This window comes from Talpa occidentalis, unplaced genomic scaffold (genome assembly GCF_014898055.3).
Source record: "Talpa occidentalis isolate TD23 unplaced genomic scaffold, MPIMG_talOcc4v2.1 talOcc4.12, whole genome shotgun sequence".
NCBI classification, from domain to species: domain Eukaryota; kingdom Metazoa; phylum Chordata; class Mammalia; order Eulipotyphla; family Talpidae; genus Talpa; species Talpa occidentalis.
Window position 1 is genome coordinate 40,843,953 of NW_023601212.1, and position 22,988 is coordinate 40,866,940.

Sequence of the window (22,988 nt, forward strand, 5' to 3'; positions counted from 1 at the left end):
CAATTCCATCTGCCAAGGGAGTTAGACCAGTCCTCTCCTCATGCTCCCAGGAGAATTGGGGTTGAGAGGCCTTTGACTTCTTCCCTGGTGTCCGGCTAACTTGCCTTCACCATGCTGTGGCCTCACAGTGAGGGGTAGGAGAGATTCACAGGAAGTGAATCTTAACTTCCTCCCTCAACTCCCCAAAAACCTGGGGCTCAGGCAGGGGAGGTACCCAAAGCACCTAATGTGGGGCATGCAAAGGGGCTGATTCCCATTTCCTTCCTTTAGATTAACCCCTTCTGTCCCCAGATCCCCTCTAGCTCAACAGGGACACAATACCCCAGGGGCTTGAACTAGTGTCAGGGAAAGGTGGGTATTATAGCTGGAGGATTTAGGGAGACTCCTTACCACGCTGCAGGGTCGTACTCAGCCCAGACACGCACATACTCATCCAGGTGGTGGGGACCCAGGATGGAGGAATCGCGGGTGAGGTACTCAAAGTTGTCCATGATGACAGCAACAAAGAGGTTCAGCATCTGTGGGGCCCCAGTGGCCAAAAGGTTGTGGAGGAGAGCAAGACACACCCAATCCTCCCCCCAACCCCGCCCATGCACACAGACCTAAAGGGGGTAGAGAGAAGATGAGATAAGAGAGAGATAGAAAGGGAGAGAGAGAGAGGGAGAGGGACAAAAAGAGAGAGAATGGCAGGGCAGGGAAAACAGATACTTGCTCACACAAGGAGGCCCACAGACAGGAATGGAGGGAGAGAGAGGCAGAGACACAGAAACAGAGACAGCGTGAAGGAGATACAGGCATAACGAGGCAGAGACAGAGAGCGATGGAAAGAGAGCTGGAAAGAGAGGAGAGGCTATGTGAGATGGGGAGCACCACCATGGGATGACCACGATTCCAAATCCTCCCACACTTGCCCCCAACAAGTCAAAGTGATCTCTCCATGTAAGTAAGACCTTTGCTGTGTTCCTAGGCCCAACACAAAGTAAGCACTCAGCAAATATTTCTCGGATGAAATGAATGAATTTTCCTGTTCTGCATATTGTAGCATCTTTTCATGAGGTCTCCTAGACCTTAGCACATGGAAAGAATGCATTGATCTTGCCTCCGAGACTTTGCAAATTTGCTCCCTTCAAGGACTTCATGATACATTTTCCTTTGGGTAACAGTGCCCCCTCATTTATACTTAGTTGTAGCTGGTATGGCTGACCCCCACCTCATGGCTCCAGACATGGTGGTCATAAAATCTAGGCTTGTGATTGGTTAGGGAAGGGCACATGACCCAAGGTAGCTAATGAGGCTTTCCCCACATTATTGTTGGCACTCTGGTGGCCATCTTGCCTCTAGAAGAAGAAAGTCTGAGAATGAAATCAGAGTGGAGGAAAACAGTAAAGATGAGGAAGTCTACTTGCCTGGATCCAGCCTCACCTGGATTTTTTCAGTCACACAAGCTGCATGTTTTGTTTAAGTCAGTTAACAAGCTACATGTTTTGTTTAAGTCAGTTTTGGTTGCGTTTCTGTCAGTTGCAACCAGTTTAATTAATACATGGTCTAATTCCTGCTCACCATTCTTGGGGGCTGCTCTGAAATCTTCCTTTCTTCAGTCTGAGCCTTCCCCATTAGAGCACATCTCATATTGTATTGCTGTGCTAACTTGTCTGCTTATCACCTCTGCAAACTGAGAGAAACATGTTCTTTCCTTATACCCCCAGGGCCTTGCATAAGGATTGACCCACAATAGGAGTTAAACAAATGTTTATATATAAACAAAGATGGTGCTTAATGGATGACTGGTAATTCTGGGTGTTCTTAATGCTAGTGGCACTATTTTTAATTCATCATCTTATGATATTGACTGAGAAGTGAATAAAGCAGAAATCCTTGCTCTGGGGGAACTAATAGTCAAGTCTTGCAGATGTCTTCCAGGGTGCTACCCTTCCCATACGGCCTGTATTGTAAAGTCTTGCTTCCACAGTTGCTTGGTCAATGGTGGTCATTTGACCAGGTCTGGTCCATTCAGATTCCCTCTTCTGAGAATTTGAAACTAAGCAATGGACTCTGGGCCAACGGCTGTAGTTGCTGGATTGGGGGTGGTATACATCTGAAAAGGGTGAGTATGTAGGCTTTTGCTGACAGATGCTGTTACCTGGGTCACATCTCCCACCCTCTCTTGTCAACTGGCTTCTTACATCCTGCCAGAGGGAACCATGGTCAGGAGGCTGGATTGGGAAGGACAGGAGAAGGGACTCATCTGTGTTGTAGGTTGAATTGTATCTCTCCAAAGGGCATATTCAAATCCTAAACCCTAGTACCTGTGAATGTGACCTTACTTGGAAAAAGGGTCTTTGTGTATATTGTCAAGTTCAGATCAGGTCATATTAGATTAGGGTAAGTGCTATGTCTAACATGATTGTTATGCTCATAAGAGGGAAATTTGGACACATATACACATGTGAAGATAGAAGCAGAGAGTAGAGTGATGTGGTCACAAGCCAAGGGATGTCTGAGGCTACCAGAAGTTGGAAGAGGCAGGATCCTTTTTTCAGTTTTTGGAGTGCATATGGCCTGCTGACACCTTGATATTCGACTAGCTCTGCTAGTCTTGTTTTCAGAACAAACCAGTGGGTCTCAATGTGGGAGGGGGGGGTTTCTCTTCCTTCTTTCCACCCCAGAGGACATTTGATGATATCTGGAGGCATTTTTGGTTGTCACAGCTAGGAAGCTGAGGGGCATGTGCTACTGACATGTAGTGGGTGGAGGTCAGGGTGCTACTAAACACCCTACAGTGCATGGGATGGACCTACCACAGTGCTGCGGTTGAGGGAGCCTGGTTAATCTAATCCCCAGGGGGCTCAGAGAGGCCTGGGATAGGCAGAAACAACACTTACATTCTAGAGGAACCCACACCCCAGAGAGCTAGGGAGAGTGTGAGAGCTAGGGATCCCTTCCCCACATGTTCACAGACTCACCAGAAATGAACAGAGGAAGATGAAGGAAACGAAGTAAAAATAAGCAAATTCATTGCCACACTCTGGAGTCAGGATGCCAGAGTTCTTGTCACACGGTTTCCCACTGAGGCAGGAGAGCATGATGTTGTGCCAGGCCTCCCCAGTGGCACTCCTGAAGGCAAAAAGGGGGCATCAGGGACCTGAGTACCCAGCTTGGGATGACAATGCTCCTCAGGGAGATGGAGCACATGGATTTTGGAGCTGAGCTGGCATGGGTCCCAGGTAAGCCATCTCTTTTCTCCGAGAGCTTAGAGAGGGCATTTTCATCTTTGGCTGTGCACTAAAGTCAGAGGGGAACTTTAAAAAAAAAAATGCTGATTCCAATGCTCCACTTTTACTGACTTGGATTCAGTTGATCTGGCAACATAAGTGAATTTTTTTTAAAGATTTATTATTTATGCATACAAGAACTGGGTATAGGCTAGAGGTGTGGGGGGTGAGTATTCACCACAGACAGAGTGGGGAACAGAACAGGCACACTGACTGAAATACACTGCTGAGGGGAGCAGCGGGCGAGTCAGGAGAGATCTGCTGCGCCATGTGGGTAGCTCCCTGCCTGGGCATCGAACTCTTGCTGCAGTGGCTGCGGATAGCTTCATAGGTTGCCTCTCAACCCCTTGCACCACTAGGGAGGCCCAACATAAGTGAATTTTAAAAGTTGTCCTTCCTCCAGGTGATTGTCATCTCTTACTACTTTCTCCTTACCTCACTCAGTCTGGGCACATGGGGTTCCTAGTTCCTCGAATGCCAGCAATGCTGCTGCTTTAAAGGCTTTGCACTTGCTGTTCCCTCTGCCTGCACTGTTCTTTCCCAGATAATTCACTTGGCTCCCTCCTAGTTCTATCAAAAGTCATCCCTTTTCAGGGATGCATGACCTACCAGCCCTTTGTTCCTTGACTTGTTGCTAAATTAAAAATATTTTTTTCTTGTGCCAAATTATGTGTCCATGGATTGCACAAGTACATTTTCAAAGCTGTGCACCCACTACCACTACCTCAGAACCTTTTTATCACTCCAAACTGAAAAGTTGTATCCATTAAAGAATAATCCCTGTTGCTCACTCCCTCAACTTCTGCAAACCTTTCCCCTCTTTTTTTCTCTATACATTTTCCCATTCTAGGTACTTCATGTAAGTGGAATCAGACATATGAACCATGCATTCCCCTCTTTGAGTTTTATCTCCCTCTACTATCCTCTATGATTAGTTCACTGATCACCTGTCTCCCCCACGGAAATATAAACTCTCAGGGAGCTAATGTTGTCTTCTTCCCTCTCTTCCTGAATGAATTACCAATAAATAAATGAACTCTAAAGTAAAACTCCAAGGTGGGAATCACACCTGGAGTCTATACACCTCAATTTCCTCATCTATCAGATGGGGTAGCCAAAAATCCCCACTTCACAGGGCAGTCAAGAGAAATCGGGGAAGTAATGCCTGGAAATGCTCGCCACAGTTATGTCTGAAGGCTTCAATTCCTGCCCTGGCCACAGCCTCTAGGCACATCATGCTCACCCAAACCACGCTGGAACGAAAGGAACAGGACACTTCTCCACTGGGAGAGAAATGTGAGGGCATTTGCCCCTCCCCCACAACAGAAAAGAGAGCACTGGTACGCTGGAAGAAGAGGATGAAAGCACATCCCTTCTCACCGGAAGAGCAGCATGAGGGCCTGGAAGAAGGTCCGGAAGTTGTTGTGCTCAGTGATTTGGAACTCATCCTCATCACTGTCCTCGTCTTCCATGTCGATGCCAATGTTGCCAAACACCTGGGAAATTGGAGGATGTTGACCAGGAGCAGCTGTGTCAATCAGTGGATCCATGGAAGCCCAGCTTAACCCCCATGGCAACCTCTCTGAATTGGTGTCCCCTGCCCACCCCTACCTCAGGGCCTTCCTTGGGAGGCCCCGGGAATGCTAGGGCTGCTATCACTCACCTGCATTCCAATGATGGCATAGATGAAGAAAAGCATGGCGATCAGCAAACAGACATACGGCAGTGCCTGGTGGGAGGGAAGGCAATGAAGGGTGCTGGGGGCCCCTGACACTGTTTCCCTTCCTTATCCCAGGGCTCTGCCCCATTGAGTTGGGTAGCACATGCTGTGCCAAGGTGGTGCTAGGGCTGGTGGGCATCTTTGATGGCTCTGGGAGGAGAACTGTAGCACAAGGCACCAAAAGGATTCCCCCTGGAGCTTCAAAAGGCCTGTACATAAGTTTCTCCCTGAAGCATTTTTAGCTTGATTTCTAGATTCAGTCACAGCAAGGGGGGTCTTCTGCTAGCCTCGATCTGGCAGCAGGGGCGCAAGCTCACCTTGAAAGACTGCACAAATGTCCAGAGAAGAATGCGGATGGTGTAACCCTGACGGAGGAGTTTGATGAGCCGGGCAGCTCGGAAGAGGCGGAGGAAGCTCAAGTTGATGAAGTTATTCTGGGGAGATGGAGAAAGAGGGGTAACTATCCACCCACCCCCAGGGGCTCTGAGCCATCACCACTCACAGAGGCCCCTACATGAAGCCAACCAACAGGAAAAAGCAAGCCAGACCCCAAATAAGGAGGGAGAGGAGAGAAAGCACTATTAATGCAATGATGCAGAGGAAAAAACTCGAAAAGGAACAAGTTGGGATGGGTGGGGAAAAGGGAGGGAGGGAGGAAAAGGCATCAACTCAAATGCATAAGCCCTCCCTGCCAGCCCCACCCAAAATGGGGAAGAGGAAAGAAAAAGAAAGAGAAAGGAAGGGTAGGGAAGAAATAACAAAAGAACAAGGAAAAGAAAATATATCCGAATCATCCAATCAGGAAAAAAATCGAGATGGTTTTTGTTTCTCCCAACAACCAAATGCACTGAGACGATAGGACACAAGCAGGTCAAGTTGCCGAATTCATCACACGTGTACGATGCACAAACACCAGAGTGGGGTGGGATAGCCAGCACGCTCACGCCTGTGGACATGTGCGGGCTCCAAGGGCATGTTACGTTCCGGGCCAGAAATGCATCTATCATGGGACTCACCGGGCACCCTGCCCTGCCCTGCTGAGGTGCCCACCCACTCCTGCCCGCCCTGACCTCACCCCACAGCCAAGAGGAGCAGCGGCTTGAGCCAACCGGAGAAGCAGAAGAGCATCTTTTCTTACCCCCTTGGCGAGCGGGCATGGGGAGGACGGGAGGGAGCTGGGGCTGTTCGGCTGTAGGGCGAGTCCTCGCTGCCCGCTGAGTCGGAGAAGATGCATTTGGGGCCCTTTCCCCCCTCTCAGGGATGGCTTCTCAGCTTCTGGGGCTGGGTGGAGTAGCACGGGACCAGGTCTGCGGGAAGCAGGAAGTACGCAGTGCCCATGGGTGGGTGAGCTTGGATTCAGCCCAGGCCCACCAGGGGGCTGGTGCTGGGGGCGGGGCGAAAGGGCTGTCCCTGCCCCCAGGACCTCCCTAGGTGGCCCCTGTCTCTGCTTGAAGACCCCCCTGTCTAGTCTCTGCTCTGTCTCCTCCCACCTGAACCAGAAGAATGCAGGGGGTGGGGGGCACCAGAGTACTGGGGTGGGGGTAAGGGGGTAGCCAGCTGGAGATGGTGGGTCTCATATGACTGTCCCAGGGCTTGCCTGCTGGGGCCTCAGGGTGTGCTGGTAGGGGACAAGAGGCTAGAAGTCACATGTGGACTGGCCGTGAAACTGTTTTGTTGGTCTTGAGCAGTATTCAAATTTTTGATTTTGCTTTTCTGACCTAAAAGTAATTGCAATTGTTTGAAAATCAGGTTTTGCCTACAGATCTGGCTTTCTGAAAACCCTGGGCTTGTTTCTAGTTTGACATGGGCACATATCCTCCAGTTTACCAAGATGTCCATGTTCTAGAAGTGACACTTACTTTCCTGGCTTATGCAACAGCTTGGCCCCCAGAAGCATTTCAGTCTGAGACCCCAGCCTTGGGCAAATGTGGAAATCTCTGCTGACCAGTCACCCAGCTTGTGCTAGACAGAGAGGCTTTAGCCAGACTCCGCTTTCTGTGATTTGGGGGAGCTCTAGACACAAGGCATGGAAAGGGATTTAAACCTTCCTAGTCCTCAACCCCCAAATGGCACAGGGAGACCACATGGGTCACCCTAATAATCACAGCACCCCTTCTGGTCTTGAAAGTTTAGATGATGAATATGTGGGCATCAGACTTTTGTGGTTTCTGTGAGCTTACAGAATAGACACAGTTCCTGGGTCTATATCTTGTGCTAGTGCCTGCCTGGGACCTCAGAGGAAGGGATGGGGGTTCCAGGAATATCTGGGACTGGTAAGAGGCTTTTGAGTTGATGAAAAAGTCTAGGACACTCTCTGGGACATCAATCAGTGGGCCCTTAGGACTGCAGGATGGGGGAGGGTGTGGGAGCCTACCCTGACCATTTTGGGCCCAAAGCTGTGAGAATACTCCAAATGCCTCAAACAAGCTCCCAAATCCAGCTTGGCTAAGGGGGTGTCCCCCTGACCCTCCCGGCCCTAAGCCCCACTGACCTGACTCTCAGCTCTGCCTGGCTACCCAGCTCCACTTAGGGACAGGGCTGATGGCCCAGGTGTCCCCAGCTTCCTCCCGCCCATCCACCCCAGAGTTTAAGCCATCCCTTCAAGGGCGGTCATAACATGTGGACTCGGCCCGGCATGCAGAGGCAGGCAGGCCCTGGAAGCAGCCTTAGGGACTTGGGAGCAAAGCCGGAGTGCCTGCAACCATGTAGGAGAAGCAAGGGGGTCTCACAGGGAGACACGTGCAGAGAGCATGCTGATCTTCTTGGAGCCAAGGGAGGGAGGAAGGACACACACAGGGGAGGTAAGGGGTAGAGGTGAGAGGGGTTCAGGTGGTGGGAAAAGAGAAGGTCTGCCCTTATCCATCCCTCCACCTCCTAGTCAGCATCTAGTGTTCACAGAACTTCCGGTTTCCATCTTCCTTCTTCCTAGTTTCCATCTTTTTGTCCACAGCCTGGAAGAAGCAACTGTCCTCTCCTCCTGCACCCTGTGCTCCCCATTCTATGGTGGTGGAGGCAGACTCGGGCTCAGGGAGCCCGGTGCTGCTCAGGGCCATGAGAGTTCAGAGGCACATGGGAACCACCTACCTGAGAGCCTGAGAACTCCAGAGAGAGCCTACTACTTGCAGAGCCCAGACCTGGCCTCTAGACGCCATAGCCACCAGCTTACCTGACTTCTTTGGGGTGTTCTTAAAGCTACCTCAAAATCTCTGAGCCCACGCTCACACTCTTTCCTCAACCTGACCTTCTTCCACATTCCCTAACCTCCAGCTCCCTGTCCCTTTAGGCATTACCCTCTCTGCCCAGCTCAGACCCCATGCAGCCCCAGGCCTTTGAGGATCCTGCTCAGATGGCCAGTCCTGCCAGCCTGTCAGCCTCCTCTGCTGTCACCTCTCTTTGGGTTCCTGGTGCTCACCTCTAGCCCAATCCCCTGCCAAGTTACTTTGTGTCCTCTAGCTGTGGATTAAATAGTGTCTAAGTACACTTGTGGTCACACCTCCCTTGCTCCAAACCCTCCCAGGCTTCCACAACAAGGCCCCTTTCTTTCGCTCTCTGCTGTAGTCACAGCTCCTCACTTGCAGACCCCCTGTGCACTCCATATGCTGTTCAGGGCCTGGAATTTGTGTCTTCTCTGCTTTCAAGAGTTTTGAAGGGTGATTTGACCAAAGTCTGTTTGCCCCTCCTGACTGTAGGTGGAGGAGGGCGGTGATGGTATCTGCTTCTGGCCACCTCTCCATCTGTGACACCAAACTGGGGCCCACTAAACATTTGGTGTATGAATGCTAGCAGGAGAGGGATCCTGGTGCAAAGATGTCAGTGCGGGTCCTTCAGAAGGGTTCAGGGATGGGTAGGGAAGGGGGAGAGGCAGCTGGGAGTTGACAGAGTGAGGGGTGTGGAGGGAGTCATATAAGTGAATAGAGAGATGCAGACAGTGTGTTCTGGGGTTGGGGTATGGCCTGCAGGGTGAATGGATGCAAGAGGGGAGGAAGAGTGTGCGTGCATGTGTGTGCACACAAGCATATGTGTGCATGTGTGCATATGTGTGTACACGTGCACTCATGTCTATGTATGTGCTGGTGTGGTAGAGCATGCAAAAGGGGACAGGAGAGGGAATGTGTGTATGTGGGAGACAGAGGGAGGGAGAGGGAATGAGAGTCAGACTGAACAAGAAATAGGGCGTGATTGTGTGGAGCCCGTGTGTGCACAGGTCTCCGCTCAGGAGTGAGCCTCGCCTGGCTGACCTGCCAGGAAGCAGCAGGACCCGCATGCCAGCTGTCCAAGTCCTCTCACCTGAGAGTTTGCTGAGCAGAGACGGCAGCAGTGAGCACCATGTCTGCCTCAAAAGACTCTGAGCCTAGCGATATGTGTAAGTCACGGGGAGGGACACCAAACCAGATGTCTTCCCCTATCAGAGGCGCAGCGTGGGGTAAACCCATCCCTCACTCTGCAAAAGGTGCAAACCAAGCCCAACAGAAAACCTCAATTCAGAACGAGAGAGGGAGAGAGAGAGAGAGAGAGAGAGAGAGAGAGAGAGAGAGAGACAGAGACAGACAGACAGACAGACAGACAGACAGACACAAGGGAAGGACTATGGGGCAGGAATGGGAGAGAGGGACGGACAAAGTAGGGAGGGTGGGGGTGCATCAGGCAATCCAAGTTAGAAAGCCCAGGGCATGACGTGCAATGCTGATGCGAAAGATGCGTTCACAGTTAATGTAAGGCATTTAGACTTCAGAAAGAAGTAAGACCAACCGGATTCTAGATGCAGATGTTGAAGATGGAGGGGGAGCGGGCGGGCGGGGGCAGTTGGGGAGGCGTGTTCAGCGTTTTTTAGGTTGATTTGTAACCAGTGCCAAAAAACCAATGGGTTTCGGTTCCCGGGCGGGGAGTGGGGGTGGTGGTGGTGGGTTGGGAGATAGTCATTGGTGTATGAACACACAGACCATGTCATGGATGAACAAATGAATTTCATAGTGCATTTTGATTGGATGAGTTTTTCAGACGGCGTTGTGCCAATATACAGTTTAAAGAGCAGGCATGAAAAGAGACAAGACAAGAAACACAGTCATTATCCATTGCACGAAGGGCAAACCCACGTCACCCCGGCCACTTGGGGGTGGCAGCTGAGGCCCAGTGGGCCTCACGCTCTCTCCCCCCAAACCTTAGGGACTTGCCCTCCTGAGGATCTGGCTCCCCCTGCCTCAGTCTGGCTGAGATCTGGCCTCAGACCCAGTGGGCTTACCTGAGAGGCAGAAAGGGGTGGCTGTGAACTGCTTGCCTGGCAGGGGCTGGGAGCAAATCACACTGGAAGGGCCCACACACCCATCCTCTCTTTCCCTCAAAATGATTTTAATTCAGGGCCAGGGATCCATCTATTTGCAAACCCAAGTACATTTGCAGCAATAATAACAATAGCAATAATAATAACCACCATTTGTGAAGTATGTATAGTCATGTGTCACTGAACGGAGGAGGATACATTCTGAGAAATGTATCCTTTGGGTGATTTCTTCACCGTGCAAACATTATAGAGTGTAATTATATAAACCTATATAGGACAGACTGTCACACACTCAGCTGGATGGTATAGCTTATTGGGACCACTGTCATATGTGCCGGTCCTTTATTGACTGAAAGGTCAGTGAGTGACGCAAGACTGTTCCTGACAGATTCTGTGCCAAGCACTTCAGGTTGATTGCTCTGACTTGTTGAAAGTGTCATTCTCTCTCCCTAGAACATCAGGCAAGCTTGTCTGTTTTGCTTCATTCATTGCTCTGTCTCTAGCACCTATAATAAACAATGCTCTGCATACAGCAGGAGCTCAATGCATGCCTGTTGAATGAACGAATGAATGTGAGGACTATAAGGACCCAAATGAGGTTAATTACATCAGTTACATTCTGTACATGATGAGAAGAGGTAATGCAAGTTTCCCAAGGTCAAACAGCTCATAGAGATGGTGACTGACTACTGCAATAGTCCTGGTAATCTTGAATCGGACCCTTTGCCACATCCTCCCTCCCCTGTCCTGCCAATCAGGAGAACAGACCATTGAGATCCAGCCCTACAGGATCTCTTACTGGCTCCTGGAGATTTCAACTAATTTTCTCCATTTTTTTCACTGGGGTGCTGGGCCACCCCTTCTAAACTCTTAGCCCAGAGGGACATTGCTTCAAAGCTATCTTATGCTTAGCTGGATGGTAAGAAATTTTAGCTGTCAGTTGGGAGGTACAGACCTCATAGAAACAGAATTAAGATGAGGCCCAATCCTGGTTCTCTGTAAGAAGACAGGGCTCAATTGGGAGCAACCCAACAGGAAAGAGGGTAACACTTTAAAGGAAGGTGTCAAGAGTGGGATGGGCATAAAGGAGAATGTCCAGCTCACTGGAACTGAAGGCAAAGGGTGTGGTCTGAACACCACTTGGGTGGGGTGTTGGGCGACACAACAGGGAATGGCCCCTTTTCTGTGTGGCTTCCCATCCCCAGTAGCCTTCTGGGTGGAAGCAGTGGGCCGATTGTTTCCCTTCTTCAGCTGCGGCAGCCCAGGGGTCACCAATGAGCTCGCAGGCTTGCCTGTGTGATCTTCGGTAGGTTCCTCAGCTCCCAAAGCATTGAATATGTTTCCTCATTTGTGAAATGGGGCAGCACCCTCTCCCTTGGGCTCTGCCCACCCATATCTATTCTTGATTCTTCTCTGCTTATTCTGAACATCACCTGGAAACCCCAACTCTCTTCTGATTGGACTTGGCCAGTGCTTGGGGCTGGCAGAAGAGAGTGGCAGGCGGAGAAAAAGGTGGGGACTTCACTCCTTCCCTGTTTTGGCCCTTGCTTCTGGCAGGGGTTCTCACCCTTCATGTCCAGTTTCTGCCTGGCCCATCCCCACTCTGACTCAGGTTGCCACTCTGTTTCAACACCTGGGCAAGGAACAGCTAGCTCCCTACAGCGAAGGCTGCTGTCTGCTCTGTCTTCCTGACAGTGCTGAGGGCACCACGACACCTCAGATGCTTTATGGATGTGGCCATCCTTGTCGGCCCCTCCTCTCCTCTCCATGAGCAGTCTCTGCTTTCAGATCCCCTCCATTAACCCCCCCCCGAAAGGAATTCATTTATATGCTGAGCCCTTGACCTACACCATGAGTTCATCCACATAAAATACTTGGCACAGGGTACTGCATGTAGCAAGTGCAACATCCTTGCCAGTCATTATTATTATTTTTATTGTTATTATGAAGAGACTAATACCACCCCACCCCCTTGGGCTCCATACTCTTTGTCCTTTTGCTTCCTCTTTGAGTATCTCTTACCCGCCCCCCAGTCTATGAAGGGCCCCCAAGCCTGAGCTCTCTGGCAAATGCTCAAGGAGAGGGTGTGGGGTAGCCGCTCTGGGGCTCTGAGTCTTCAGGTAAACAGGAGGGACCATGTAGCCCAAAGGTCACTTCAGAGAGGTCCAGAGACCCTCACAGCAGGACCTCCTGGTCCTGGGGATGCTGTCCCAGGAGCACTGCTCCCTCCTGTGTGTAAGCCAATGGACAGTCAGTTCAAACAGCATGAACTCGAAGCTGCCTCTCTCTGGGTACCCCAGCGCTGTGCGGTGTTTGTGGGTGGAGTTCAGCTTTGGGACCCTTTAAGTGTCTCAGTTCTCTCAAGGCACTGATCCATGTTTTTATTCACAAGTCAGTATCAAGATGCAGAGAAGTTCACAGCTGTGGCCTTGGGCATCTCTGTCTCTTCACATTGCCTTCCTGAGGGGCCACCCCTGACCCTGGGAGCCCCAGCTCTCCCTCTTTGGTCACAGTCAAGTGCTGGCCCGAGCCAGCTATGGCGGTCGGGACCTGCAGCTTCTGGGTGACCTCCCAGACCCCAGCCCAACCAGGAGATGCCCAGAGAGAAGTCAGCTGGAAACTTACCCCAAATTCTGTCACAAGGATGTCGGTGATGCTGCCCAGAACAGTCACAAAGTCGAAGATGTTCCAGGCATCACGGAAATAATTCTAGAATGGGGATCCATAAGACAGAGATTCCAATAGAGGGCTTCATGCTTGGCCCCCACGGCCGGCTCGGGGACCTTAGGGATACAGCTGCAACCAGTCTGAGTGCCCCAGGGAGTTGCAATCATTTCAGTAGCAAAATACTGCCGTGCAGGCTGCTCAGGGTCATCTATTCTAGGTTCCCCTCCCCAGGACTCCTGGGCCTTGCTGGGCCCACAAGGGGGCCTCAAGGTTCTGTTTTAGCTCTGCTGGGGAGAGAAGGCTGTTGTCTGGACTGTGCTCTGTCTTTCTGATACCATGGGCACCATGATACTTCAGATGCTTTATGGGTGACATTACTGGGATTCTCACCAGGACTCACAGAGGCAAGGATTATCGCCCACTCAAAGAGGTGACTGAAACTCAGAGAGCAGAGTCACTCACCTGTCTGATGTTAGCAGCATGAACATGAAGAGTTTGAATCGGAACCCAGGCCTGGGTGAGTCCACAGGCTGAGTCCAGGACCCCACTACTCAGGACTGTGTTCATAGCACACTTGCTAAGAGCGTGGGTTCACATCCCAGCTCTGCTACCATCTGGGTGTGTGACTGTGGGCCAGTGACTTAACCTCTCTGTGTTTTCATCCCGTAGTATGGACAAGGGGGACAGTAATGGGGTGCAGAGGCCTTACGGCACACACCAGGCTTCACAGCCTGGCTCCCTCATGGATAGATGGGGCTGCGTGTCTAGTCATAGTGAAGGGTTGTGAGAGGCAGCGTGTGAGTCACCTTCTGGCCAGCAGCCAGTGAGTGCCTCTCAGCTCTGGGCCTGCTGACCATTCCAGATGGCAGCTGCTCCATAAGCCTGGGCCTCTGAGTGGAGACCATGCAGAGTCCCCCGCTGAGTGTCAACAAAATTTTTGTTGACTGAAGTGACTGTGATATAGGGGTTGTTCGTTACTGAGCTTAACTTGATCTATCCTGGGCCGGTTGCTGGCTCAACTGGTACACACAGGTACAGCTGTGTTGTTAAAATACTCTGCCCTGAGTGAGGCTTGGAACAGTGTGTGCTCAATAGGTGCATGCTGTTGTTTTATAACTGTCTGAAAGTAATTCTAGCTCCACTGCCTATTTTGGTATTAGCAGGTGCTGCTGAGGCCCTGCCCACATCTCGTCATGTTTATACCGCACATTTTGTTCTGCCCAGGGACTTTCTCTTGACTATGGCTGAGGGGCACTGAGAAATGTGTGCTCTCTGCTGCCTCCCAGAGGACCCCAGTGGAAATGGGTCCCAGTGGCCCACAGTGGGAAGTGACTTCCTAACACACCTTTTTCTGATTGCCTTCTGACCCTGCCTCATCCTTCTCTCCCCTATCATGCTTTCTGAGGTCACCTCTCAGATACATTTTTTGTGCTCAATTCTTGTCTCAGACTCTGCTTCTGGGGGAACACAAGCAACAACAAATTTCTAGGTGTCTGGCCACAGGACCCTGGACCCCGGACGAGAAGATTCCCCTCTGTTGCCAAAATTCCACATGGGAAACTTGGGGTTTCATCTAAAACTAAAGGGGAAGGTTCGGCACATGCTCACGAGGGATGATTAATAGAAGAATCATCAGAAAATCACTGGGAGTGAAAGACTGCCCAATACCACTGCAATGGGCAGGGCCCATGCCAGGCTGACACTCATGCTCCCCTCCGTGTTGACAGGTCCTGTGCACAGTACCCCCATTTTGTAGATGTGGACACCGGTGCAGAGGCCAACTTCTTTGCTTGAGGTTACACAGTTAAGGGGCCGAGGCAGATATCCAGGTGTGGATATCTGAGGTCCAAGTCCTTCACCATATACATTCTGTGGCCCAGATGGGGTACACAGACCACAGGTGACATCCCCAGGAAAGAAACGCTGAGTTGGTGCCATTGACTTGACTGCCATGCTGCCCCCTGCTGGCTGGATCTGACATCCCAGACTATACCTTACATTCCCCTGGATATTCATCAAGACTACAAATACAGGGCCTCCCAGGTGGCGCAGCGGTTGAGCGCTGGGTTGCGAAGCTGCCTGCAGCCTCTGCAGCGCCAATTCGATCCCCGGTCCTCCAGGTGAGGGTCCCACATGGCGCAGCAGACCTCTCCTGCCGCGCCCGCTGCTCCCCTCAGCAGTGTATTTTGTCAGTCTGCCTGTTCTGTTCCCCGCTCTGGCTCTGGTGAATTGTCTCACCCTCCCGCGCTTCTGACTGTACCCAGTGCTTGTATAAATAAATAAATAAATCTTAAAAAAAAAAAGACTACACATACAGGGGTTCCCCACTTGGCCAAGTGAATCAGAACCTCTGTGAGTGGGTCTGGGGCATCACTGAATTTTAAGAAATCTCCCAAGTGCCTCTGATGGAAAGCTGAGTTGAGAACCATGGCTCTGGAGGAGAAAGGTGGGAGATGAGTTTTCCTGGAGCCCTTCTTAGCCTTTATTGAGCACTCACTGAATGCCAGGACTCACTCTCAGTCGCCATTGCACAGCATTTGTGTTCAAGGGTTTGCAAGTCTCTCTGGAAGGAGGGACAGGGCACGGAGAGGTGAGATGATGCAGCCTGGACACAATTTGAAATGAGGTCTCTCTGGTGCCAAGGCAGTTACCCTTTACCACCTCAGGAAGCCAAGGCAACAACCCAGCCGTCACCCACTGAAACCCCACCTGAGACAATGAGCTGTAGGTCATTCTCATCAGAGAGGTAGGCTGTATGGGTGCTCAAGGGTATAGTAGATAAGTTGTTTCAAATCCCAGCCTGGCCTGCACAGGGGGCCTTCTTGAGTCCCCCAGGTCACAACTCATTAGTCTCAGTCTTCCTCAGTTTTTTTTGTGCTATGAAGCCCTTAGCCATCTGGAAAAATCTTTTCCAGAGGAAGGTTTATAAATGCATAAAGTAAAACACCAAGATGATTAGGAGAACTGTTATACTAAAATATAGTAATCAAAATATTTTTTAAATGGTGATCTAATGATGAATGCATTTTTCCGCAAATACATTAAATAAGTCCTAGCAATTTTCTGGTTTAACATCCACCAGCATTTTGAAACAACGATGAACACAGACTAAATTTTGAATTACCTGTAACCTCTATGAAAAATATCTGATGTAGATTGTACTGGGTTTTGCTGCAGGGGGTTGTTGTCTGCCTTCAAGATGGAAGGAATTGCTCAAATTGAGTTAGTGAATGGTGAAAAATAAAGATGTAATTTTTTCCTGTCTAATTTTACAGCCCCCCTCTCCCCATTCACAGATCTCTTTGGAATAATGGGAGATGAAATCAAGTTAGTGGGTCATGAACTGCATTAAAAACAAAAAGGAAATGAAGTTGAGTAGAATGGACAACTTCAGAGTACAGTTCATAAGGGTAGATACCAATTTTATTTCAGTTGTCTACATGCACACCTGCATGCTGGGCTCCACTGACTAGAGTATTTCTTACCATGACTGTGATTAGAATTGTTTGAAATTCATGGACTTAGCCTGTCTAGATCTCAGTGTCTTTAACTCTAAGACAGATGAAGATGACAGTTACTTCCACCCATCAGATCACTTCAAGGAATGACTGAATAAATACATGTCCCACATACAGTAAAAGTCAACGAGTGTTGAGTCTCATTGGTGTTACTTGGCAAAGAGAATGCTTACACATTGTCTGTGGGCATCACTGGGGTGATCAGGCCACTGTTGGCGGCTAGGGCTCTTGGGGTCAGGTGGGGAGACCATCACCCATCACTCAGTTGCCCTCTGGGCTTCCACCGCCCCCGCAATCCACATCTCTAACCCTGAAGCTGTACTTACCAGAATCCCAAAAGCCATGACCTTCAGCAGACATTCCAGGGAGAAGAGGGAGGTGAAGACTATGTTGAATACTCTCAGAGCGTTTTCATAAGCTGCAGATGCCCCGTAGAACTGGAGGAGGAGGGAGGGATCAGCAAGTAGGGCAGGGACTGGTGAGGCCGCTGTATGGCCATCCTTCCCAGGGGCAAGCTGGGCTTGGGCACTTGGCTTCCCCACTGATGTCCGGTGGCGCTGACCCAACCCTCAGGCAAGCGCTTCACAGGCTGGCTAGTATTTTTACATCAAAATAAAAACTCCCTTCTGGAGTTCTGTCTGAGCATCCAGATCCCAGGGCAGCCTGGCCCAGCTCTGAACGAGATGCAGGGGGATGGCCACAGCATCCTTTCTGCCATAGTTTCTTTGTTTGCTCAGATCGCTCTTTTTCCCCCCCAGAAACATAAAGCACTATAGCTATAATTTTTACCTGTATATTGTACAGGTAACTCCCAAATTGAGTTAGAGCATTTACAGCACCTCACAGAGTTTTCTTGCACCCCCTCCCAGTTGATAACCCACCCTAAAGGTAATCACTGTACTGACTCCTTATGAGATATTCTTGCCCAAATTATTTAATTGGATTTGAATCTATAAACTTTAGCCTTAGTTGCTAGATTACAGAAAATGTGGCAGATGAAGGAAGAAGTCACAGTACCCCACAAGGAAAACACGCACCCAGAGATGGGAACATTTTCATTCAACTTGTCTGGTTTCCCTAAAAAGTCAACAGCATGAAAATAAGGTCTGGGGAGGACAGAGATTTAAAAGACAAAAATCGGAGGCCATATGTAACCATTTAGATCTTGGCTCAACAACCCACTTGCTGTAAATGACATTTTGGGGACAATTCAATGTGAATCTTGGAGAATTATCACTACTAATCCTGTCAAGCATGAGATTACATAGGAATTATTATTATTTTTTAAAGAAATGCTTACTGAAGAATTTCAGGACAAAATAGTGTGGTGTCTAGCCTTTAAAATACAGGCAATGTCCAGAATGGGTAACTCCACAGAGACAGAATACAGATTAGTAATTGCCAGGGGAGGGGGATGCTGATGGGTCCAGGGTTTCTTTTGGCGTGATGGAAATATTCTGGAAGTTGATAGAGGTGGTGATTGCACACCCAGGTGAATGCACTAAATGCCACTGAACTGCACACTTCCAAGTGGCTAATGTTATCTGAATTTCACCTCAATAAAGAAAATGAGAAAAAAAATGATGACACGAACATAGCAAAGAGTTCCGTATGGGGAACACTGGACGATGGAGACGGGGTGCTCACGAGAGCCTGGACACTCGGGGCATGCCCTTGGGCTGGGCTAAAGGGCAGGGTCTCAGCGCCACCCGGGACCTATGGAACCAGAAGCTGCATTTTAATAAGATCCTCCATGATCTGTGAGTAAGTTACAGCCTGAGAAATGATGTGCTCCACTGTCCTCTCATCTGCTGGTTGGAGGCTGTTCATAATCACAATGACGAGATAAAAGAACTTCCTTTTGGAGAAGGATTTTCAGGTGAAAATGGATGTGCCTTTTTCACCAAAAATTAACAACTAAATTTATTGTCTCTGAAGTGCCAAGAAATATATTAAAGTCTTTGCATGACTGACTTCCACCCTGAGGAGAGGGGAGGAAGGTGCCATTACGATCATTCCCACTTTATTGATAGGAAAACTGAGACGCCAGGAAGTCACTGGTCCAAGGTGAAATGGTGAGTTAAAAGGAGGACCTGGGTCTTTGAACCCAGGTCTTTGGCCTCCAAACCACATGGTGAAAGGTTCTAACTTCTCACCCTGAGTAGGCTCAGTGGCCCTGAGGGTTGCAAGGTCCTTACCTGCCCCTCCTTCCTCATTTCAGTCATCAGACATTTATTGAGATGCCTTATTCCTGCTGAGCCAAGCTATCATCAAATCCCAGGAACTCAAGGGTGACCAGGATTTGTCTGGCTCCTTAGAGTTGACAGGCTGGTGGGGGAGACTGGCAACCACACAGATAATGTGGCACGTGAGACAACTTATTGCATGCTTGCAAAAATGGGAAACTGGGTCAACCTTGAGAGGTCAGGAAGCCTTCCTGGAGGAAGTGGCTTATGGGTGCAGTGAGGGAGCTGACCAGGCAGAATGATAGGAACAGTGTGTGAGGCAGAGAGAACAGCTGCAGGGAAGGCGTGGTGGCGACTGAATGGTCATTTGGGAGCCTGCAGCAGAAGACAGGAGTGCGATGGGTGCTGAGCGGCGCTGGGGACTCACCTTCATCATGAGCACAATGGTGTTGAGAGCGATCATGGCCATGATGGTGTACTCAAAAGGTGGCGACACCACGAACTGCCACATCCGGTACTGGAAGCTCTGCTTGTTCTGGGGCATGTGTCGGGTCAGTGGTTTGGCGCTGATGGCAAAATCGATGCAGGCTCTCTGCGGGAGAGAGACTGACTGTGAGGGTCCGAGGCAGGCGTGAGATGGCTTGACAGCACCCACAAATAACTCCACATGGCCCTCTGGCACAACTGCTTGAATTTCTACCACTCGTGCCCCCAGTCAGGATTCTTAGACTGCCCATAATCCCCTCACCATGATGACTTTCTTCCCCCAAGGGCTTCTTCTCCCCTCTGCCAAACTTTCTGCTGACATTTCCCCATCTGTTTGTTGAATCCCGTTAGCAGAGAAAGTGGGTACTAGCAATCACTCCACTTTGCAGATGAGGAAAATAGAGGTTCTGAGAGGTTAAGGCATTTGTTTGAGGAGGCACAGCTGCCAGGTGGGCCAAACCTGAATTTCAGCCCAAGTCTTACTTTGAAACCTAACCATTCTTTTTTTAATTTATATCTTTTACATCATTGTGTATTCCCCGTAAAATTCCTACCACCAATTCACCCAAGAACCATCCCCATAGTCCCTTGCACTTTTTTCTCCCATTTTGATCCCTTTTCCTCCCCTTCCCTTGCAGAATGTCTCTGATTTATGGTTGCCTGCTAATTTTGTTTATTATTATTATTATTACTATTGTTATTTTTTTCTTCCTGAGGCCTTATTTGGTTCCCCTATATTCCTCCTATAAGTGAAACCATTCAATGTTTTTCTTTTTCCTTCTGGCTTATTTCACTGAGCATGAGCCTTCTAGCTCCATCCATGTTGCTGTGAATGGCATGAGCTTACTTTTTTTTTTTTTAATATTTATTTATTTATGCATACAAGAACTTGGGCACAAGCCAGAGGTATGGGGGCGGTGAGAGGATTCAGAGTAGGGAACAGAACAGGCAGATTGACTGAAATACACTGCTAAGGGGAGCAGCAGTGGGAGTCAGGAGAGGTCTGCTGCACCATGTGGGTAGTAGCTCCTTGGCCAGGGATCAAACGCATGCTGCAGTGGCTGCGAATAGCTTCGTAGGTTGTGTCTTAACCCCTTGTGCCACCAGGGAGGCCCCGAGTTTATCTTTTTTGATTGCTGAATAGTATTCCACTGTGCATATATACCACATCTTCTTTTTTTTTTTTTTTTTTTTTTTATATAGGCATGTTTATTTATTTGTTTGTTTGTTTGTTTTTGTTTATACATGCACTGGGTACAGTCAGAAGCGCGGGAGGGTGAGAGAATTCACCAGAGCCAGAGCGGGGAGCAGAGCAGGCAGAAGGACCGAAGTACACTGCTGAGGGGAGCAGCGGGCGGCAGGAGAGGTCTGCGCGCCATGCGGGACCCTCCTCCGGTGGCCGGGGAGCAGCCGGGGATCGAACCGGCGCCGCAGAGGCCGCGGGCAGGTTCGCAACCCAGCGCTCAACCGCTGCGCCACCGGGGAGGCCCTATACCACATCTTCTTGATCCAGTCACCTATTTTTGGGCATTTGGGTTGTTTCCATAGTTTGCCTAATGTAAATAATGCTTCAATAAACATAGGGGTGCAGGTATCTTTTTGAACTAATGTTTTTTGTGTCCTTTGGGTAGATTCCTAAGAGTGGAATTGCTGGGTCATATGGTAGCTCCATTTTTAGTAGTTTGAGGATCCTTCACACAGCGAAGCCTAACCATTCTTTCCTACAGAATACTTTGCTTCTCGTTCTCCTCTTTGAAGGAAAGCAAGAGGGAACAATAATGTTACTAAGTCGTAGGGGCCAACAGAGTAGAGTAAGGATGAATCCTAGGCCCTCCATCCAGCATGGATGGTGCTACTAGAAAGGTAAAGGACTATGTGCATACTCTCCACTGGACTGGATTTTCATTCATGGATATTCATTACCCCTCCCTAGGGGAGACTCTACTTCCCTATTCCGTTGACATCAGGCATGGATATGTGACTTGTTCTTACTAAAGAGATATGAATAGAAGTGACATGTCACTTTTGGGCACAGGCTGTGAGATCTGGACCATGGTTTGCCACACTGTCTTTTTGATCTCAAGTAGCTCAGAAGGGAACTAGAATAAAGGTGACATGGAGTGGAGCCACTGACACATGTAGTGTGAGCAAGAAATCAATTGCATTCTGGCATTGAAAAGTTTGGAATGTTTGTTACTGCAGCACAACCTAGTCAAAAATGACTAAACACTTAGATTGAATTTCGCTTGGCGAATGCTGCTTTTCACTCTCCAGATGTCCCGGACTCTGGCCCGTGTGTGTGTGTGTGTGGTGGGAGTGACAGTACTAAAACAGTGGATAAAACTGGCAGGTGGTACCTCATTTTTCTCCAGACTGTACTCCTCCATCATCTTGTCCCCCTGTTCCTGGAAGGTGATGATGATCAAGGCCACAAAGATATTGACGAAGAAGAAGGGGAACACGACGAAATAGACAACATAGAAGATGGACATCTCCATGCGGTACCCAGGGCTGGGACCCTGGTTCTCAAAGGTGGCATCCACGGAGTGCTTGAGGACCCTGTAAGAGTGCGGGCAAGGGAGGAGGGGAAGTGGGCAGGGGAGCAGGAAACAGGGACACATTATGAGGAAAAGAAAAAGAAATAAAGTAGCCACTGCTTTCTGACTCCAAGCATCTTCCTACCTCCTTTGTCTGTGGGAGTACTGACAACAAAATCAGTAACTTTTACCACCATTATCAAGAACCTCATGTGTGCCAAAAATGATGTTTAATGTTTTCTTTATTTTCCCAGATACCCTCTCAGGGAAATTATCAGTGGTACCAATTTGCACACAAAGAATCTGAGCTTCAGGTAAGGCCAAACTGGGATTTGCAATCAAGTCTGTAGTGGTGGGTGGGAGTGAGGAGGCATCATGAAGGCAGGTGCATGTGTTGGGGGTGTTTAAGTGCAGGCCGTGGCAGGAGTTCAGAAGTTTCAGTGGGGATGCACATAGAGCAGGCTCTGGACAGTTGCACAGGTCAGGCACTGCTCAAAGGTTCTGTCTGAAGGGTGGCAACCATAATGCAGACATGATAGATTTGTGTATTCATGATGACAACATTTTTTGGCAGCCAGCCATAAAGTACCTTATTCAAACAAAATCATGACGTCGATTGCAATGATTTTCTGACAGATGGAAAGAAAGTCTGTTGAGGAAGGGGTGTCTTTAAAAATTCACTCAAAGGTGCCTTATGGGCTAGCACTGGCCTCCTGTGTGTGGGTACCACGTGTGTGTGTGGGTACCACGTATGTGTGGGTGAAGAGAGAGGTAAGGCAGGTCAGTGTGTTTGCTGAGAGGGAGGGTGGTGAGAATGATGGAGGGCATGCTAGGAGGTGCCAAGCCAAAACCCTGGCATTTCTGAGATCTCTGGGAGGAGGACTAAGGTGAGGAGAATAAGGCTTCTGTTTTGGACATAAATTAAGGGCGTGCCAAGCACAGTAGTAATTGCAATGATAATAATTTACTGCAATGTTTAAAAAAACAAAAATGAAAGTGAAAAGCTCATGATGCACAAGATGTCAGACATTCAAATAAAGATAGGGCCTGTCTTAAACTCGCATGACATTCTGTCTCACCCCAGCTCTGCTCCTGTGTGGGCACAAATGGTCCAGTTAGTCACATGGCCTTGGAAAATGCCACCGCCACACTCCCAACTTGGAGATTCTCACTCATCAGCAGAGGAAGGGTTAAATTGCTGCAAACTGGAAACATCCCATCCTGGGAGGATACAGCCCATACACTCAGGGTATAGCAAGCCAAGCTATGGCCAGATGCCCCCCACCACCCTCAAGCTCCATGCATGTGGAAGGTGTGACATCTA

The 22,988-nt window shown here is 49.3% G+C and overlaps 1 protein-coding gene across 3 annotated transcripts in view; it reads right to left on the minus strand.

Moving 5' to 3' along the window:
* Window positions 1–22,988, minus strand: part of CACNA1A (calcium voltage-gated channel subunit alpha1 A) — a 216,052-nt gene that overhangs the window by 16,129 nt on the left and 176,935 nt on the right. For all 3 annotated transcript variants that reach the window (XM_037505963.2, XM_037505964.2, XM_054693304.1), the window contains exons 28-36: window positions 21,485–21,686; window positions 19,069–19,233; window positions 16,782–16,892; window positions 12,896–12,979; window positions 5,310–5,426; window positions 4,936–5,001; window positions 4,653–4,768; window positions 2,964–3,114; window positions 391–518 (exon numbers count right to left, since the gene is read on the minus strand). In XM_037505963.2, coding sequence (XP_037361860.1) covers window positions 391–518; window positions 2,964–3,114; window positions 4,653–4,768; window positions 4,936–5,001; window positions 5,310–5,426; window positions 12,896–12,979; window positions 16,782–16,892; window positions 19,069–19,233; window positions 21,485–21,686 — 1,140 coding nt within the window. The remainder of the gene's footprint in view (window positions 1–390; window positions 519–2,963; window positions 3,115–4,652; window positions 4,769–4,935; window positions 5,002–5,309; window positions 5,427–12,895; window positions 12,980–16,781; window positions 16,893–19,068; window positions 19,234–21,484; window positions 21,687–22,988) is intronic.